Source organism: Octodon degus, unplaced genomic scaffold (assembly GCF_000260255.1).
Source record: "Octodon degus isolate 3935 unplaced genomic scaffold, OctDeg1.0 scaffold00109, whole genome shotgun sequence".
Taxonomy (NCBI): Eukaryota; Metazoa; Chordata; class Mammalia; order Rodentia; family Octodontidae; genus Octodon; species Octodon degus.
This window is the reverse complement of record NW_004524685.1, coordinates 3,917,138-3,931,478: the sequence shown is the minus strand read 5'-3', so window position 1 is coordinate 3,931,478 and position 14,341 is coordinate 3,917,138. Positions and strand designations below refer to the sequence as shown.

The 14,341-nt window shown below is 36.1% G+C and overlaps 1 protein-coding gene across 1 annotated transcript in view; it reads right to left on the bottom strand.

Moving 5' to 3' along the window:
- Col24a1 (collagen type XXIV alpha 1 chain) overlaps nt 1–14,341 on the bottom strand; it is a 403,759-nt gene that overhangs the window by 121,906 nt on the left and 267,512 nt on the right. Inside the window, exons 31-32 of the mRNA XM_023699052.1 lie at nt 7,900–7,953; nt 3,455–3,508 (exon numbers count right to left, since the gene is read on the bottom strand). Of these exons, the coding sequence (XP_023554820.1) occupies nt 3,455–3,508; nt 7,900–7,953 (108 nt within the window). The remainder of the gene's footprint in view (nt 1–3,454; nt 3,509–7,899; nt 7,954–14,341) is intronic.

Here is a 14,341-nt window from a genome sequence, read left to right as displayed (position 1 = left end):
TATATATATATATATGACAGGGTCTACAGGGTCTCACTATGTAGACTGGACTTGCAGTGATCCACCTGTATTCAGCCTCCCAGATGCTGGGATTACAGGTGCACGTCACTACACCCAATCTCAATCTCCATCTCAGCATGCCCTGGCTGCTGCATCTGCCTAAGAAGGTGCTTTAGTCCACTGAATTAAATATTTGGCCGTCCCCTTCTCCATCTCTTCATTTTTTTCTTAGGCTAAATCAGTAGGTGCTCTTCTGACCAATTCTGGGCCAGTATGTTAACCTTTGCAATTTCTAATCCCAGGTGAATACTGCTGGGACAATTTACATCCTGCAAAAAGTGACATCACTATGTGTTGAGAAGCGCAGGGGCTAAAAGCATGAACCTGGAGGCACATTGCCTAAATTTAAATCTAAGATCTACATTATTAATAGCTACTTTCTTGAGTAAATTACCTAACCATTTTATGCCTTTTTACCTATAAAATGAGGATGATAACTTCACTTATGAAGTTGTTATGAGAATCTATTAATAGAATAAAACATAATAAAGGTTCAGTTTTTCTTAACAAAGTACATAAGATTTTATGATTTTCCTAAACTCTATTACCACTCTGTTTTGATTTTATGGATTAAAAAACTCTACAGTGCTACATATTTGAAGGTTCCTGGTCAGAATATTACTTTTTCTGGGATTCTCTTGTCCTTATTCCTCTTTTTTCATATCACTTCTTCTTTTTCTCAAAACTCATCTCATAACTCCCTCCTCCCTGCCAAACAAGAATACACAGATCTAAGTCTGATTTTTGCCCTCTCCCAGGTAGTATTAAAGATTCACTTAAGTGTTCCTACATTGCCCTGTAATATCTGTATCACAGGGCCTAGCATATTGTAACATAAAGATTATTTATGTGACTGTCCTCTGAAATAGATTATAAATTTCTAAATGAATCAGTGACCTTATCTTAGTCATCTTTATATTTCCTCCTCATACACAATGAAAAGGTAGAAGGCATGGGAAGGCTCCATATAGCCAAATTATGAGAAATAATTCAACAAACCGGGGACATACTGGGGAGAAGAGTTTTCTGGGGCTGTAGTTGGCAGGTTTGCAGAATTTAGATCATGTAGAATATTATTTAATGTGTTAAAAAGTTGGCCTTGTTTATTCCAAAGGTCATGGAAACTCTCTGAAAAATTTCAAGGAAATGAATATTAATATAATATGTCAACAAGTAGTTGATGAGGTGATGAGAGTTGGAGAATTCATGGTGTCATAGTGGAAATTTTTTTTTTTTTTTGTACTGGGGATTGAACTCAGGATCTTATGCTTGCCAGGTAGGAGATTATGTAATAGTGGAAAATTAAAAATACTACCAGCAGACTTGAGCCTTTTATAGCTCAGCATATTAATATGGCTTTACTTTTTATACCTCATTTTTATACTTTTCTGCTGGATGAGTAAGACCAAGATAAAGCAAGATCTATATAACAAGAAATGTAACTTTTGTATCTGACAAGTTCAGTCAAATCCCCCCAGGATTTACCCTGAAACCCTGTACCACAGCTTGTAGATCTTTTGTCAGTGTCAGTCATGTGGATGAGTCATGGCCATTGCTTGACCATTTTGCTCTCTGTGAAAGCCTGAAAGAATGTTTTCTCTCTAGGTGACTCTCCTTAGGTGCATTATACATTGTTGATCATTTTCCTCTGTTGCCCCATAATTTCCTTGATCAGAAAATCTGGGACACCACTGAGTTACAGGATGTTAGAGTACGGGTTCTCTTATGTTCTGAGTCTTCACTGACCTTGAATGGCTAAGACCAAAATGTTGGCTATCCTTGTAGCCCTTCTTTTTCTCTAATTTTTGGCATTCAAACTTAAGTTTTTAACCCTCCAGAAGAGAAGCTTAATGATATTATTACCCTATAATATAGGCAGTTGCCAGACCTACAGATAACCCACAACTATTGTGGACTACTGGACTATATTAGATTATTTTGCTGAATTCACACACCTGCAATATTTAAATGGCAATGGAATACCTATCTCTGCCAAAACTAAACAAAAAAGGGGGATATAAAAGAAGGACTGGTTTGTATCTGTATGTACAAAATAGTTAGGATAGATATACAGCTACTTTCTCTTAATCCAATGAGAAGAAAATTTGTACTAATAGTGTTTGGGCAGGATATCATGTGTGCATCCTGTACTGTGAATAACTACTATGAAGACAACCATATGCAATGTATTAATTATTGTAAATGTCTATGAACCTATTTTGAAACTGTCTCATTGCTATTTCTCAATAAAATTAATAAAAAAAATACTACCATCAGAGATGAAAAGGAAGGGAAAGATTTAAAAAAACAAGGTGGTGGGGCTTATGTAAAAAGAAACAATGGCTAATTGGAGAGAATATGGTGAGAGGCGTGTCAAGGACAATTCAGTTTGGGGTTGTGGGATATAAGGAGTATCTTTCAATGAGACAGGAGTAAAAAAAGGAGGATGAGTAGGAAAGTGATGAGTTTTGTTATGGGGAATTTGAGATGTCTGTGGCATATATAGGTGAATATCTAAAATGACAATAGAGAATCAGTAACTAGGGTAAAGAGAAAGACAGAGTTATCAAAATAATATATTGTAGGTCACTATGATATTATTATCATTATCATTATTATTATTTTAATGTTTTTGGTTGTTATAGGATCTCACCACACAGCTCAGATTCATAGTGATCCTCCTGTTTTCAGCCTCCAGGCATATGCCATTATGCCCGGTCTAGATGGCTGGCTCAGTCTGCCCTGGGGGCAAAGCTGGCATGGCATGTGGTGCTGGGGATCAAACCGTAGTCCCTGCACTTGCCTAAGCTTGCCTAAGCAGGCATTTTAGTCTGTGGAGCTATCTTGCCGGCCCTGATAATAGTTTTTGCTAAGTCAAGGAAATGAAAAGGCGACTGTATGTAAAGACTGAGATATATTAATAAGAAGGTATCATAAAGAGCCAACCGAGTAATTTCACAGAAGATAGGGGAGGAGAGGAAAGGAAGAACATCTTTTTAGAACTAAAGCAAATAGAAAGTACTAAAATAATTAGATTTTGTAAGTCTAACAAATGTAGTTTATTATTCTAAGATATATGCTAGTCACTTCAAAATTCTTTCTATAAAAGAAATATAACACCCTAGCCATTAAGAGCTATCAAGTCAACTATAAGTCAGTTAAAAAAAGTTAAATTTTTGATGTCATTTCAATGAACTAATAGAAAACTTTGTGTGTATAAAATTAGGTTCCTACTATAATATTTTCTGTTGTTACAGAATTGTTGGTTTCATTTTCTGAATATGGAAGAGAGTACTATATAATTAGCCTTCATAATACATTTAATGTATTTATTATAGAGTCTCACAAAATATATTGGGTATCAATGAAGAAGAAAGAGCCTCAAAAGTGTTACCTCAACGCCTGTATCTCCGGGAGGTCCAGCATCACCCTGAAGTCCTCGTGGCCCCTATATTAAAATAAAGTTTAAGATGTAAGAATCAAAGCTTAGTTTATGACAATATATAAATGAATACATTTATGAAATAATATAAAACATATAAAATAATATATGATTAAGTTACCAGTGTATTACTATATTCTCCATATAAACTAAATTATATCTTTGGACGATTCATCTCTATTGTTTTGTGATGGACATTAAACTATGTTTGGATTTAAAAAAAAAAAAAAAAGAAGAGAGGGCAGGCCAAATAGCTCAGCAGATTAAAGTGCCTGCAAGCAGGCACAGGGGCTGGGGTTTGATCCCCAGACCTGCCATGCTGGCCCCTCCCCCAGAGCATGCTGAGAAACAATTGAGACTGGGCATGGTGGTGCGTGCCTGTAATCCCCGCTCTTGGGAGGATGTAAACAGGCAGATCACTATGATTCAGATCTAGTAGTGAGATCCTGAACACCCTGTAGACCCTTCCCTAAAATATTAAAAAAAAAAGAAGAGCAACAAAAGTAATACTATTCATTCTTTTACTTTGTAATTCATTTGTTCATTCAACAAACATTTACTAAGCAGCTAATAAGGATCAAATAATGTGCTAAGGGATTTCATAGGAAATAATACTTAAACATCTGCTTAATATTCCTAACAAACTGATAAATATAGTAGCATTTTAAAGAGACATATGTATGTTCTTTTTACTGTCTATGTGTTTTTGCCTTTGCCAGAATGTCATACAATTGGAATCACACAGTATAGCCTTTGAAATTGGCTACTTACCAGTATGCATTTAAGATTCCTCTAAGAACTTTTGTGGCTTGATGCCCCATTGTTTTTATTGTTGACTACCATTCCACTGTGTGGGCATGCCACAGTTTTTTATTCTGCAGAAGACATTGTCTTAGTTGACGTAGGCTGCTATAGCCAAACACTAGAGTGTTGGCTTATAAACCACAGAAATGTGTTTCTTGTAGTTCTGGGCACTGGAAAAGTGCAAGATCAGTGTGCTAGCAGATTCGTTCTGGTGAGACTGCTTTTTGGCTTATAGATGGCACATGTGTTCTCACATGATAGAAGAAGAGAGTTGATTCTCTGGAGCTTGTTTTTATTTTGATGAATATTGTTTCCAGTCTTGAAAGATGAAAGACCTCATGACCTTATGATCTCTCTAATCACTTCTCAAGCTTCCACTCCTACTACCACCACCTTAACAGTTAGAATTTCAGTATGAATTTTAGAGAGACACAATCAGACCCTTGCACACATATTGGTTGCTTCTAATTTTGAGCAGCTATGACGAAAGGTGTTTGCTCTCAGCACTTATGTGCAGGCCTTTGTGTGGACATGAGTTATCCACTCATTTGAGTAACAGTGAAGGAGTCTGATTACCAGATCATATGGCTACTTTGTAAGAAACTGCCACTCTGCAACAGAGGTGCACCATTTTGTATTCCTACCAGCAATCTGTGAGTGTTCTGTTGCTTTACATCTTCACCAGCACTGGGCATAGTCAGGGCTTTGGATTCTAACCATTCTAACAAGTGTTGTTCTGACAGTGTCATGTCAGTTTTTTAAAAACTTTCAATTCTCTAATAACATGATTTTGAGCCTATTTTCATAGTTTCTATGTCACTTTCATTTTTTTCTTCTACTGTGTTATTAGTTTAGATCCTTTGCCTATTTAATTTTTTTGTAAAAACTGTTGACTTTTGATGATGTTTCTATATTTTGGCATAAGTCTTTCATCTAACATTGGTTGTGCAAATATTTCCTTTAATCAATTTTTTGTCTTTTTAATCTATTAATTCTTTTTTGGAGAATACAGAATTTTTTTATATTTCATTTTTTATTTTTTAAAAATAATTTTATTGAGAAACAAATAGCAATGAGACAGTTTCAAAACTGATTACTAGCACAGTTTCAATAATTAATATAGTACATATTGTTGTCTTAGTGGTTATTCATTGTTCAAGATGCAGACCTGATATCCTGTCCACAAACACTATTAGAACAAATCTCTCTGAGAATACAGAATTTAATGTTAGTGAAATCTATGTATTAATTTTTTATGCATTATGGTTTTGGCAATATATCTAAAATTTCAAGCCATAAAAGAATATTGTTAGGTTATATGAAAATGATATCATTTCATATAAAAGACTTGAGCACCCACGGATTTAATGTATGAGAGGGAGTGGTTCTAGATCCAATTCCTCACGGATACTGAAAGAAGACTGTGCTTTATGTTATTTATCTTACTTTTTAATTATTCATATATTCTTTTGGGTAATTTAATTGATTTCTATCACTGTATTGAAAACTCCATGCTTACCACTATATACTAAGTACAGATGCCTAACAAATACTTGTTGAATGAATGAATGAATGAATGAATGAATGGTCAACCATTCAAACTGAAATACTGACATTGTATTGGGGAAACTACTTTTATATTTTTTCACAGAAAAGCTACAATAGTGTCTTATTTTATTATTGTCAAAATATAAATGTTTTGATATTTCCTTTTACCAATTTTGCTTCTTTTCTATGATTACACTAGGCAGCTCAAATATCTGACACAGAGCCCACTGTATCTATTATAAATTAATTTATTTTTCATTTACCAATCCCACTGACCCTATGACCTGCACATTAGGTTTTCATTAGCAAGTCTTTTCTTGTGAAAATAACAAGACAATGTCCGTACTATGTCATAACTCTACTGACATACTTTACGTAAATGTCTTCTTTGTTAAGACTGATTGGTTTTCATTCCTTTTGCCTCATGTAATAATGTCACATACTGGCTGAGTGGTGATGGTTTTTGGTACATGTTCTTCTGTCAGTCTAGTCTTTAACACAATTGAGAAGATTTAATATGCCAAATATTACACCAGCAGAGGAGATGACAAAGACAAAAGAAATGGCCTCTCATTTTGAGAAGCTTATAGATTTTTTAGGGAAACATATTGAATTAAACTATGGTTAAAAAAAAAAGATCTGCCTTGTTTTATGGTCAGACAAATATTACAGTTGAAATAACAGGTTGAAATATACAAAATAAGGAGGAAAACCACGAAGGATTTAGTTGTCTAAAATCAATGCCATAGGTTAGGTATTTTATTTGGAAAGAAAAAAATTATTATATTACTTATTGTTTGGAGAGTTTATAGGGCAAGTACATAAAGGAGAAAATGAACACAGTTTGGTAAGAAAATTATTTGACTGTGAGAATTTTCCACTTTCTAGTGTCTAAATGAATTATCCAAATCTTACCTGTAAACTTGTGACTCAACTCATGATAAAATCAACCAAGTGATTTGAAAGACTGTATTGTAAATCTTAGAAGCGCATTACAGCATCTTGTATCTAATACAATTAACCAGAAGAATGACTTCATTTGTAATAAAGAATAAATTGCAAGAAAGTAGGCTGTGACTACATCTTTCCTTTCCACAACTCATTTTCCATGGAAACGCTGTTATTGAGTCACAGTTATAAAACTGCAATATAAGTTTTGTATTGTTGGCACGATAGCACTTATGTCACATTCGTACGTTTTGGCCAATCAATGTGGAGTTTGTTTTCTTTACATGTTTTTTTTTTTTATTACAGAATTGGCCTCATCAATGTGACTGTGTATGTGACAATGCAATACTTATAAGACTAGCAAGGCATTCAGAAAGTTTCTGAGATTCAATAGAACAGTTTTCTTTGTAGAATTTAGAAATATGTTCAGTTGTAAGTTTGAGAGAAAAAGTATCAAGTTTGGCCACATGAAACTTGAAAGGCATTTAAAACTATATTCTAACATATTCACTTTATATAGTGCTTGGTGATACAGCAAAATATTTATTCTACCTAATTAGTCTATGGTCTATAATAAAAGTGATAGGTTACAGCCCAAGTACTGACTGCTACATTATCATGACCCTGACCCAACATGGCTGAATCCACAACACAACAGCTCATCTCCCCAGTGACCACTTCCTCTTCTTCCCCACTCCAGCTCTGGATACAGCTTCCTTTTACCTTTCCCGCCCCCACATGGGAGCCTCCAATCAGCCCGTTGTGTGTCGCTGAACCTGCCCCTCAAACTCTACTACTAGCAAAAGCCTATAAAGTCTTAGGTTCCCGTTTTCAGGTCAGAGATTTTGCTCATCTCCCTGTCCTTGATCCTGTCTATGTCTTCAGAGTTAATAAAGGCTCCCCCCACCCCATCATTTCTGACTTCTCTGCTGTGCCCCATCATTTCTACTTCTCTGCTGTGCTGTCATCACTGCTGTCACTAAAACCTGTCAAAAGGCTGTTTTCTGAAGTATACCAGCCATAGTACAGTAGGGCAGTAATGATGAAAAGGTAGATGTACATTATGAAAAAAAGCACAATTAGAAAAATAAACATACCGGTTCTCCTGCAGGTCCCCTGTCTCCTGTACTGCCAGGAGGTCCCTGTAAACCCTGGACAAATAAGTGAAAAAGTTGTAGAAAATATAGTATTTGAAAATGTTTCAGTTTCTTTACCTTAGCTTTTATTATGGATTCTTTTACGTCTTCTGTCCATTTTTTTCTTTTATAGCAAAATACATATAACACAAAGGTGACTATTTCAACCATTTTTGAACATAAAGATTTATGATCTTAAGCACATTCACCTTGTTGAGCAACCACCACTGACTTTCACCTCCAGAGCTTTTCCATGTTCTCTTAGTGAAACAATACATCCATTAAATACCAACCCTGCGTCATCACTTTCCCAACCCTGTTAGCCACCTTCTACTTTTCAAGCAAAATGGGTCTGATTGCTCTAGATCAGTGATGGCAAACCATTTAGAGATGGAGTGCCAAAAGTGTAACTCCAAACCCACCTACTTGTCACAAAGTGCCCACACTGTGGTGTCACCTGACATTCTGTTGCTGGTGCAATGTTGTGACTTCCCTTCTGGGCTGACAGAGAGCTTTGTACACCTGCTGCAGCATACATGCCATAGGAATGATCTAGAATTCAGTTTAAAGTTTTACTTATCATTTTATTATATATTTCATATCCAAAGACTCACTTTTATGGTCAATAAGATGTTTAAGAAAACAAGAGCTGGAGATGCAGCTCAGTGGTAAGAATTTGCCTGGAGAGTGCAAGGACCTGGGTTTGACACCTGCCACAGCACAGCAAAGAGGAACACAGCATGTGTGCCATATTTGAGCTAAGTGAAATTATCTAGTATCTGTCCTTTCGTGTCTGGTTTATTCACCTTAGTGTGTTGTATCCAAGGTTTGTCCTTGTAGTTTGTGTCAAAACTCCCTTCTTTTTAAAAGCTAAATGATTTTCCATTTTATGTACATTTGGTTTATTCACCTGTCAATAGACACTGAGGTTACTTTTAACTTTTGGCTGCTGTAAGTAATGTGTTGGAAACATGGGTGGACAAGCAGCTGTTGGATTTGTTCGAATACTTAAAATACTGCCTCTATTTGCAGAATGCCTCTTCTGTATTATTGAATATGGAAAGAATGATAACATAGCTAATCATAATTGCTATGATAGCTAAAAGCTAAATTTTAAGCAAAATGGCATTAAGCCAGGAGTAAAGATATTCAGAATTCCAAATGTTAATGAGAATGCAGAGAAAAGATGTCTTATCTTCTTTTGAGTATTACTCTAGAAGTAGACTTTATGGATGATATGGTAAGTTATTTCAGTTATTTTGCGAAAAGGACAAACCAATTGTAATTCTACTATTTTACACTCTCACTAGCAACACACAAGCCTTCCAGCTTTCCACAGCCTTGCCAAGTTTCTGAGTCTTTTTATATAAATGTATATATTAGCATTTCATTGTGGCCTTGGCTTACTAAGCATTCCTGAAATGGAGCATCTGTTCGTGTGCCTATTGGCCATTTATATATCTTCTTTGGTGAAACATCTATTTAAATTTTTTGCTCATGCTTTTACTGTGTTGCTGATGGTTTGGATTTTAATGTCCCCCAAAGACAGCATGTGTAATGACTGGTTACTGGCCTGAGGCACTGATTCGGGTTGTGGAATCTCCAGAATGTGGGCCTAGTGGAAAAAAATTATGTATGTCTGGGGATGCGTCTTCCAGGGTTTACTAGAACACAGGTGCCATTTCTCTTTCCTTTTTGGATTTCTTTTCTCTCTCTGCTTCTTGAGTTCCATGTTTTAGGCAGCTTGGCTCTACCATGCACTTCTCATTGTTGCAGGCAGCTGAGTTAGAAATGTTATAGGCAGTCAGACAGGGCCAGGCCCTTAAAGGAGATAACACAGAAGACAAGATATCTTGCAACTATTAACCACTAGGAAGAATGTATGCAATGTGTTAATTATTGAAACTGTCCTACCAATTTGATTTGAAACTGTCTCATTGCTATTTGTTTCTCAATAAAATTATGAAAAAAAAGTCATAACCCCTTAATGAAAAAAAAAAAAAAAAAAAAGATACCTTGCAACTGTGAGAGGGATGAATGCTCCCACCTGGGCCAGGGATAAAGACCAAAGATTAAACAAATGCTGACCTCTCTAAAGATTGGTATCTGGGATTGATCGTTAACCCTGAGGAAGCCAGAAAATCATTAATCCGACTACTACTGGATGGTTACCTCATAAAGTCCTGTTCTACATTCATGCCCGCTTGCTACATGACTCCCTTCCCCATTTGGTCCTGGACTTAATCAATTTTACCTGAGCAATGGTGCTTGTAATCCCATAGTGTTGTCCCACCACATATCCACCTAAGTGAGTTCCCATGTTCTCCACCACCTCAGACCCACTTCACCACATGGTTTTACTCTATAAAAGTCCCTGGAAGAGACAACTTCCCAGTGACTACCTGCTTGGGCCTACCTCCTGTCCTTCTCTTGGGCAGGAGCTTTCTTTCCCTCAATAAATGTATTCTGCTCATAACCTCCATTTGTTCCTAAAATTCATTTTTCGGTTTTAGAGAACATGAACTCATGCAGGTCAGGTTAGGAGATCATTTTTCCTATGCCATTTGGAGGTTCCCTGTATCATTTGGAGGTCACCCACCTGAGATCAGTGTTTCTCCCTGTAACATCATCAAGATGTTCGGCTACACTATAGGCCCCCAAACAAGGAAGCCAACTCTAAAACCACAGTGAAAATAAATCTCTATTCTCTTGAATTGGTTTCCTTGAGTATTCTGTCACAGAGAAGCTAGTTAATATAGGTTTTTTTTTTCTTATTTTTGTGTGCGTTGGTTACTGTAGTATTTCTTTATGTCTATTTTTAGAATTATACCTCACTCTATATTGGGACAAATAATTGTCCAGAATTACTTTACATTGGGATTTCCTTATACTTTTAATATTGACACAAAATTGTTTTACCAAAAATAATATTTTTGTCCTATGTTAATAAGTACATAAAATGTGGCAAGACATAGGAGTCTCGGAACCTCTAGATGGCTGGAAATGACCACACCGGACCTTTAAGTTCCTCTTTGCTTTGCTGTGGCAGGTGTCAAACCCAGGTCCTTGCACACTCTAGGCAAGTTCCTACCACTGAGCTGTATCTCCAGCTCTTTTTTTCTTCAACATCATATTAACTATAAAAGTGAGTCTTTGGATATGAAATATGTAGTAAAATGATAGGTAAAACTTTAAACTGAATTCTAGATCATCCCTTGGTTCTTTTATTCAAGCATTTACTCAGCATGTACTGAGTGCCAGATTTGGATAACTATTGAGAATACTTAATATACTGCTTCTATTTGCAGAATGCCTCTTCTGTGTTATTCCACATGGAAAGGACAATAACAGCTAATCATAACTGCCATGATAGCTGAAAGCTAAATTTTAGGCAAAGACATTAAGCCAGGAGTAAAGATATTCAGAATTCCAAATGTTGATGAGAATGCAGAGAAAAGACAAGTCTTATGTACTGTTGGTGCGAATGTATATTAGTACAACCATTATTGAAAGCAGTCTCATGGTTCATAAAACCAACAACAACAATAACAACAACAACAACAACAACAACAACAACAGGATAAAAGTACATATGATCTAGCAATCCCACCACTAGGTACATATCCAAAAAGAAATGAAACTACTGTATTAAAGATATGTACTCCTGCATTTCCTGCAGCAGTATTCACAATAGTGAGGTTGTAGAATTCACCTACCTATTTGTCTTCAGGTGACTGACAAAGAGTGACATAAATACACTATGCAATACTACACAACTATGGTAAGAAGCATTTATTACAACATACATGGAACTGGTCACTATGTTCAAGAAAACAAATCAGATACAGAAAGTCAAATGCCACATATATTCACTTATATGTGGAAGCACAGAAGTAAAGAGTAGAAAATAGTTACCAAAGACTTAAAAGTGGCAGAAGGGGAGATGAAGACAGGGTGGTAATACAGGAGAGATTGAATAGAATGAAAAACTTCTAATGCTCTCTGGAAGAGTAAGGTAAGCATGTTAGATAACATTTAATGGTATATTATAAATTATTAGTAGTGATGATTTTGAATATGCCCAACACAAAAAATGATAAATGTTTGAAATGATGAATATACTAACTACCCTGATTTGACTATTATATGTCGTATATGTGTATTGAAAAATCATACTGCACCCTCATGGTTTCACTCTGGAATGTCTCTATTTGCCAAGCCTCATACATTCAGAGGTAGTGTTATAGGCAGCTAAATTAGATAAAAATATTATAGGCCATCTGACAGAGATAGGCCCTCAAGGAGACAATATGGGAGACAAGGTGACTTTGAAATTTGAAAGAGAGAGACACTCCTGCTTTGGACCAGACCTTAAGACAAAAGAGTAAACAAATGCAGCCACATACTTCCCTAGGAATGGGCACCAGGGATTGATATTCTAAATGGGTATCAATCACCTTGATAGAGCCCTAAAGAGTCACTAACCCAACCCCCAACAAGAAGTGACCCTGTCTTGTATTCATGTCTACTTGCTACATGATTCACTTCCTCATTTGGTACTGGATTTATCAGTTTTACCTGAGCAATGGTGCTTGTAATCTCATTGATTGACCATAGCTTTGTCTCACCTTATGCCCACCTAAGCGAGTTCCCATGTTCTCCACCATCTTAGATCTGCTTCACCGCATGGCTTTACCTTATAAAATTCCCTGGAAGAGACAGCTTCCTGGGGACAAAACTCTTTGGCTCCTCTTCTGTTCCTCCTTTGGACAGAAGCATTCTTTCCCCCAATAAATATATTCTACTCTTAACCTCCATTTGTTCCTAAAATTCATCCTTGGGTTTTAGAGAACCCAAACTCGTTCCAGGTACCTTTCAGGTAGGGAGTTTCACTTCCCCTATATCAGTAGGACTTTGGAAAGTGATTGGATCATGGAGGATACAGCTGATTTGCTGTTAGGATGTAGGGCCTGTTTGGAGGTGGGTTCTGGCAGATGACCGCAACCTGAGGAGAGGAGCACTTATCTTTTGCTCATTCTCCTCCTATCATTCTCTTCCCACTGGCCATCATGTTTTAAGCAGTTTTCCTCTGCCAGGCCTTTCTACCATGCCTCTTCTCCATTATAGTCTGCCAACTATAGACTGAAACTCCTAAAGCTGAGAGCCAAAATAAATCTCTCCTCTTTTAAATTGTGAGTTTCAGGCATTTTTAGGAGCAATCGAGGAAGTAAAAGAGAGCTCTACATATATGTACAGTTATGTTTCAAATAAAAATTTAAAAATATTTATAAAAGAATGCAAAACTCTTAACACTACACAGTCCGCTATTTCAATTGCTAACATTCTATTTGGTTTCTATGTTTAGAGACAGGGAAGTATGTAAAGTTGTGGGCTCTGATCTGGCTAATGCCATGTTTCAGGCATGGAAGTACTATGCTTCTTATTAACTTTAGCTCCTAAACTAAGAGACAGGATCAATATAAGGAATGACTCTTAGCCTGATAAACTCACTGAAACATATATTAGTTCCAGAACTTCACAAATTATTTCTCCAGTTTTCTTTGTAAAGTTTTTATGGGATATAATGCCAAGCTTAATATATAAATTTAAGCTGTTAATACAGAAAAGCTGCTTCAAAAAGCAATGAAATCATTTTAAGGGGTCTGTATATTCTCTTTAAAACTTTTCCAATAATGGATGAAAAAGATGTGGTATTTTTATACAATGGAATATTACTTAGCTATAAAGAATGATAAACTTGAAGCCTTTATATTTAAGTGGATGCCACTTGAAGATATACTCAAGAGTGAAATAATCCAGGCCCACATGTGTAAATATCGTATAGTTTCCCTAGTATAAGAATTCAAAAGAAGAAATACAAATAGAAAGGTATAATACAAGTAAAAGGAAAGCAAGAACTTGAGGACTAAATAATTAAGAGAGGGAAAGGAGAAGAGCTAGGAAACAAGACAGTGGCAAGCCATATAGTAATATGTAGAAGATGGGTAAGGCAATGATCCTGCAAATCTTTAGAAGACTTTTGAATCCAGCAGTTAATTGGAATGATTCTCATCCTGACTAACAATATATATTGACATCCGTGAACTAAGCAACTGCACTGAAGATGGCAATTTGTAATAGTAGGTTCATGCTTGAAGTGCCTGTCATTCTGGTCTTCTGAATAAGGGCTGCTTGTCATGACATGCCAGTTGCTGCCATGCTGTCTCTTGGGTAGATGAACTGTTCAAAAAGAAAGGGGTGGTGAATGAAGGCAGGAGACAGGAAAAAGAATGTTGTGGGACTGTCCTGCTACAAGGTTGTATATAGTTAGATATCTGGACTTATGTGTAAACATAAGAATTATATAATTCTTTATGCCTATTTTTAAAATATATTTTAATTT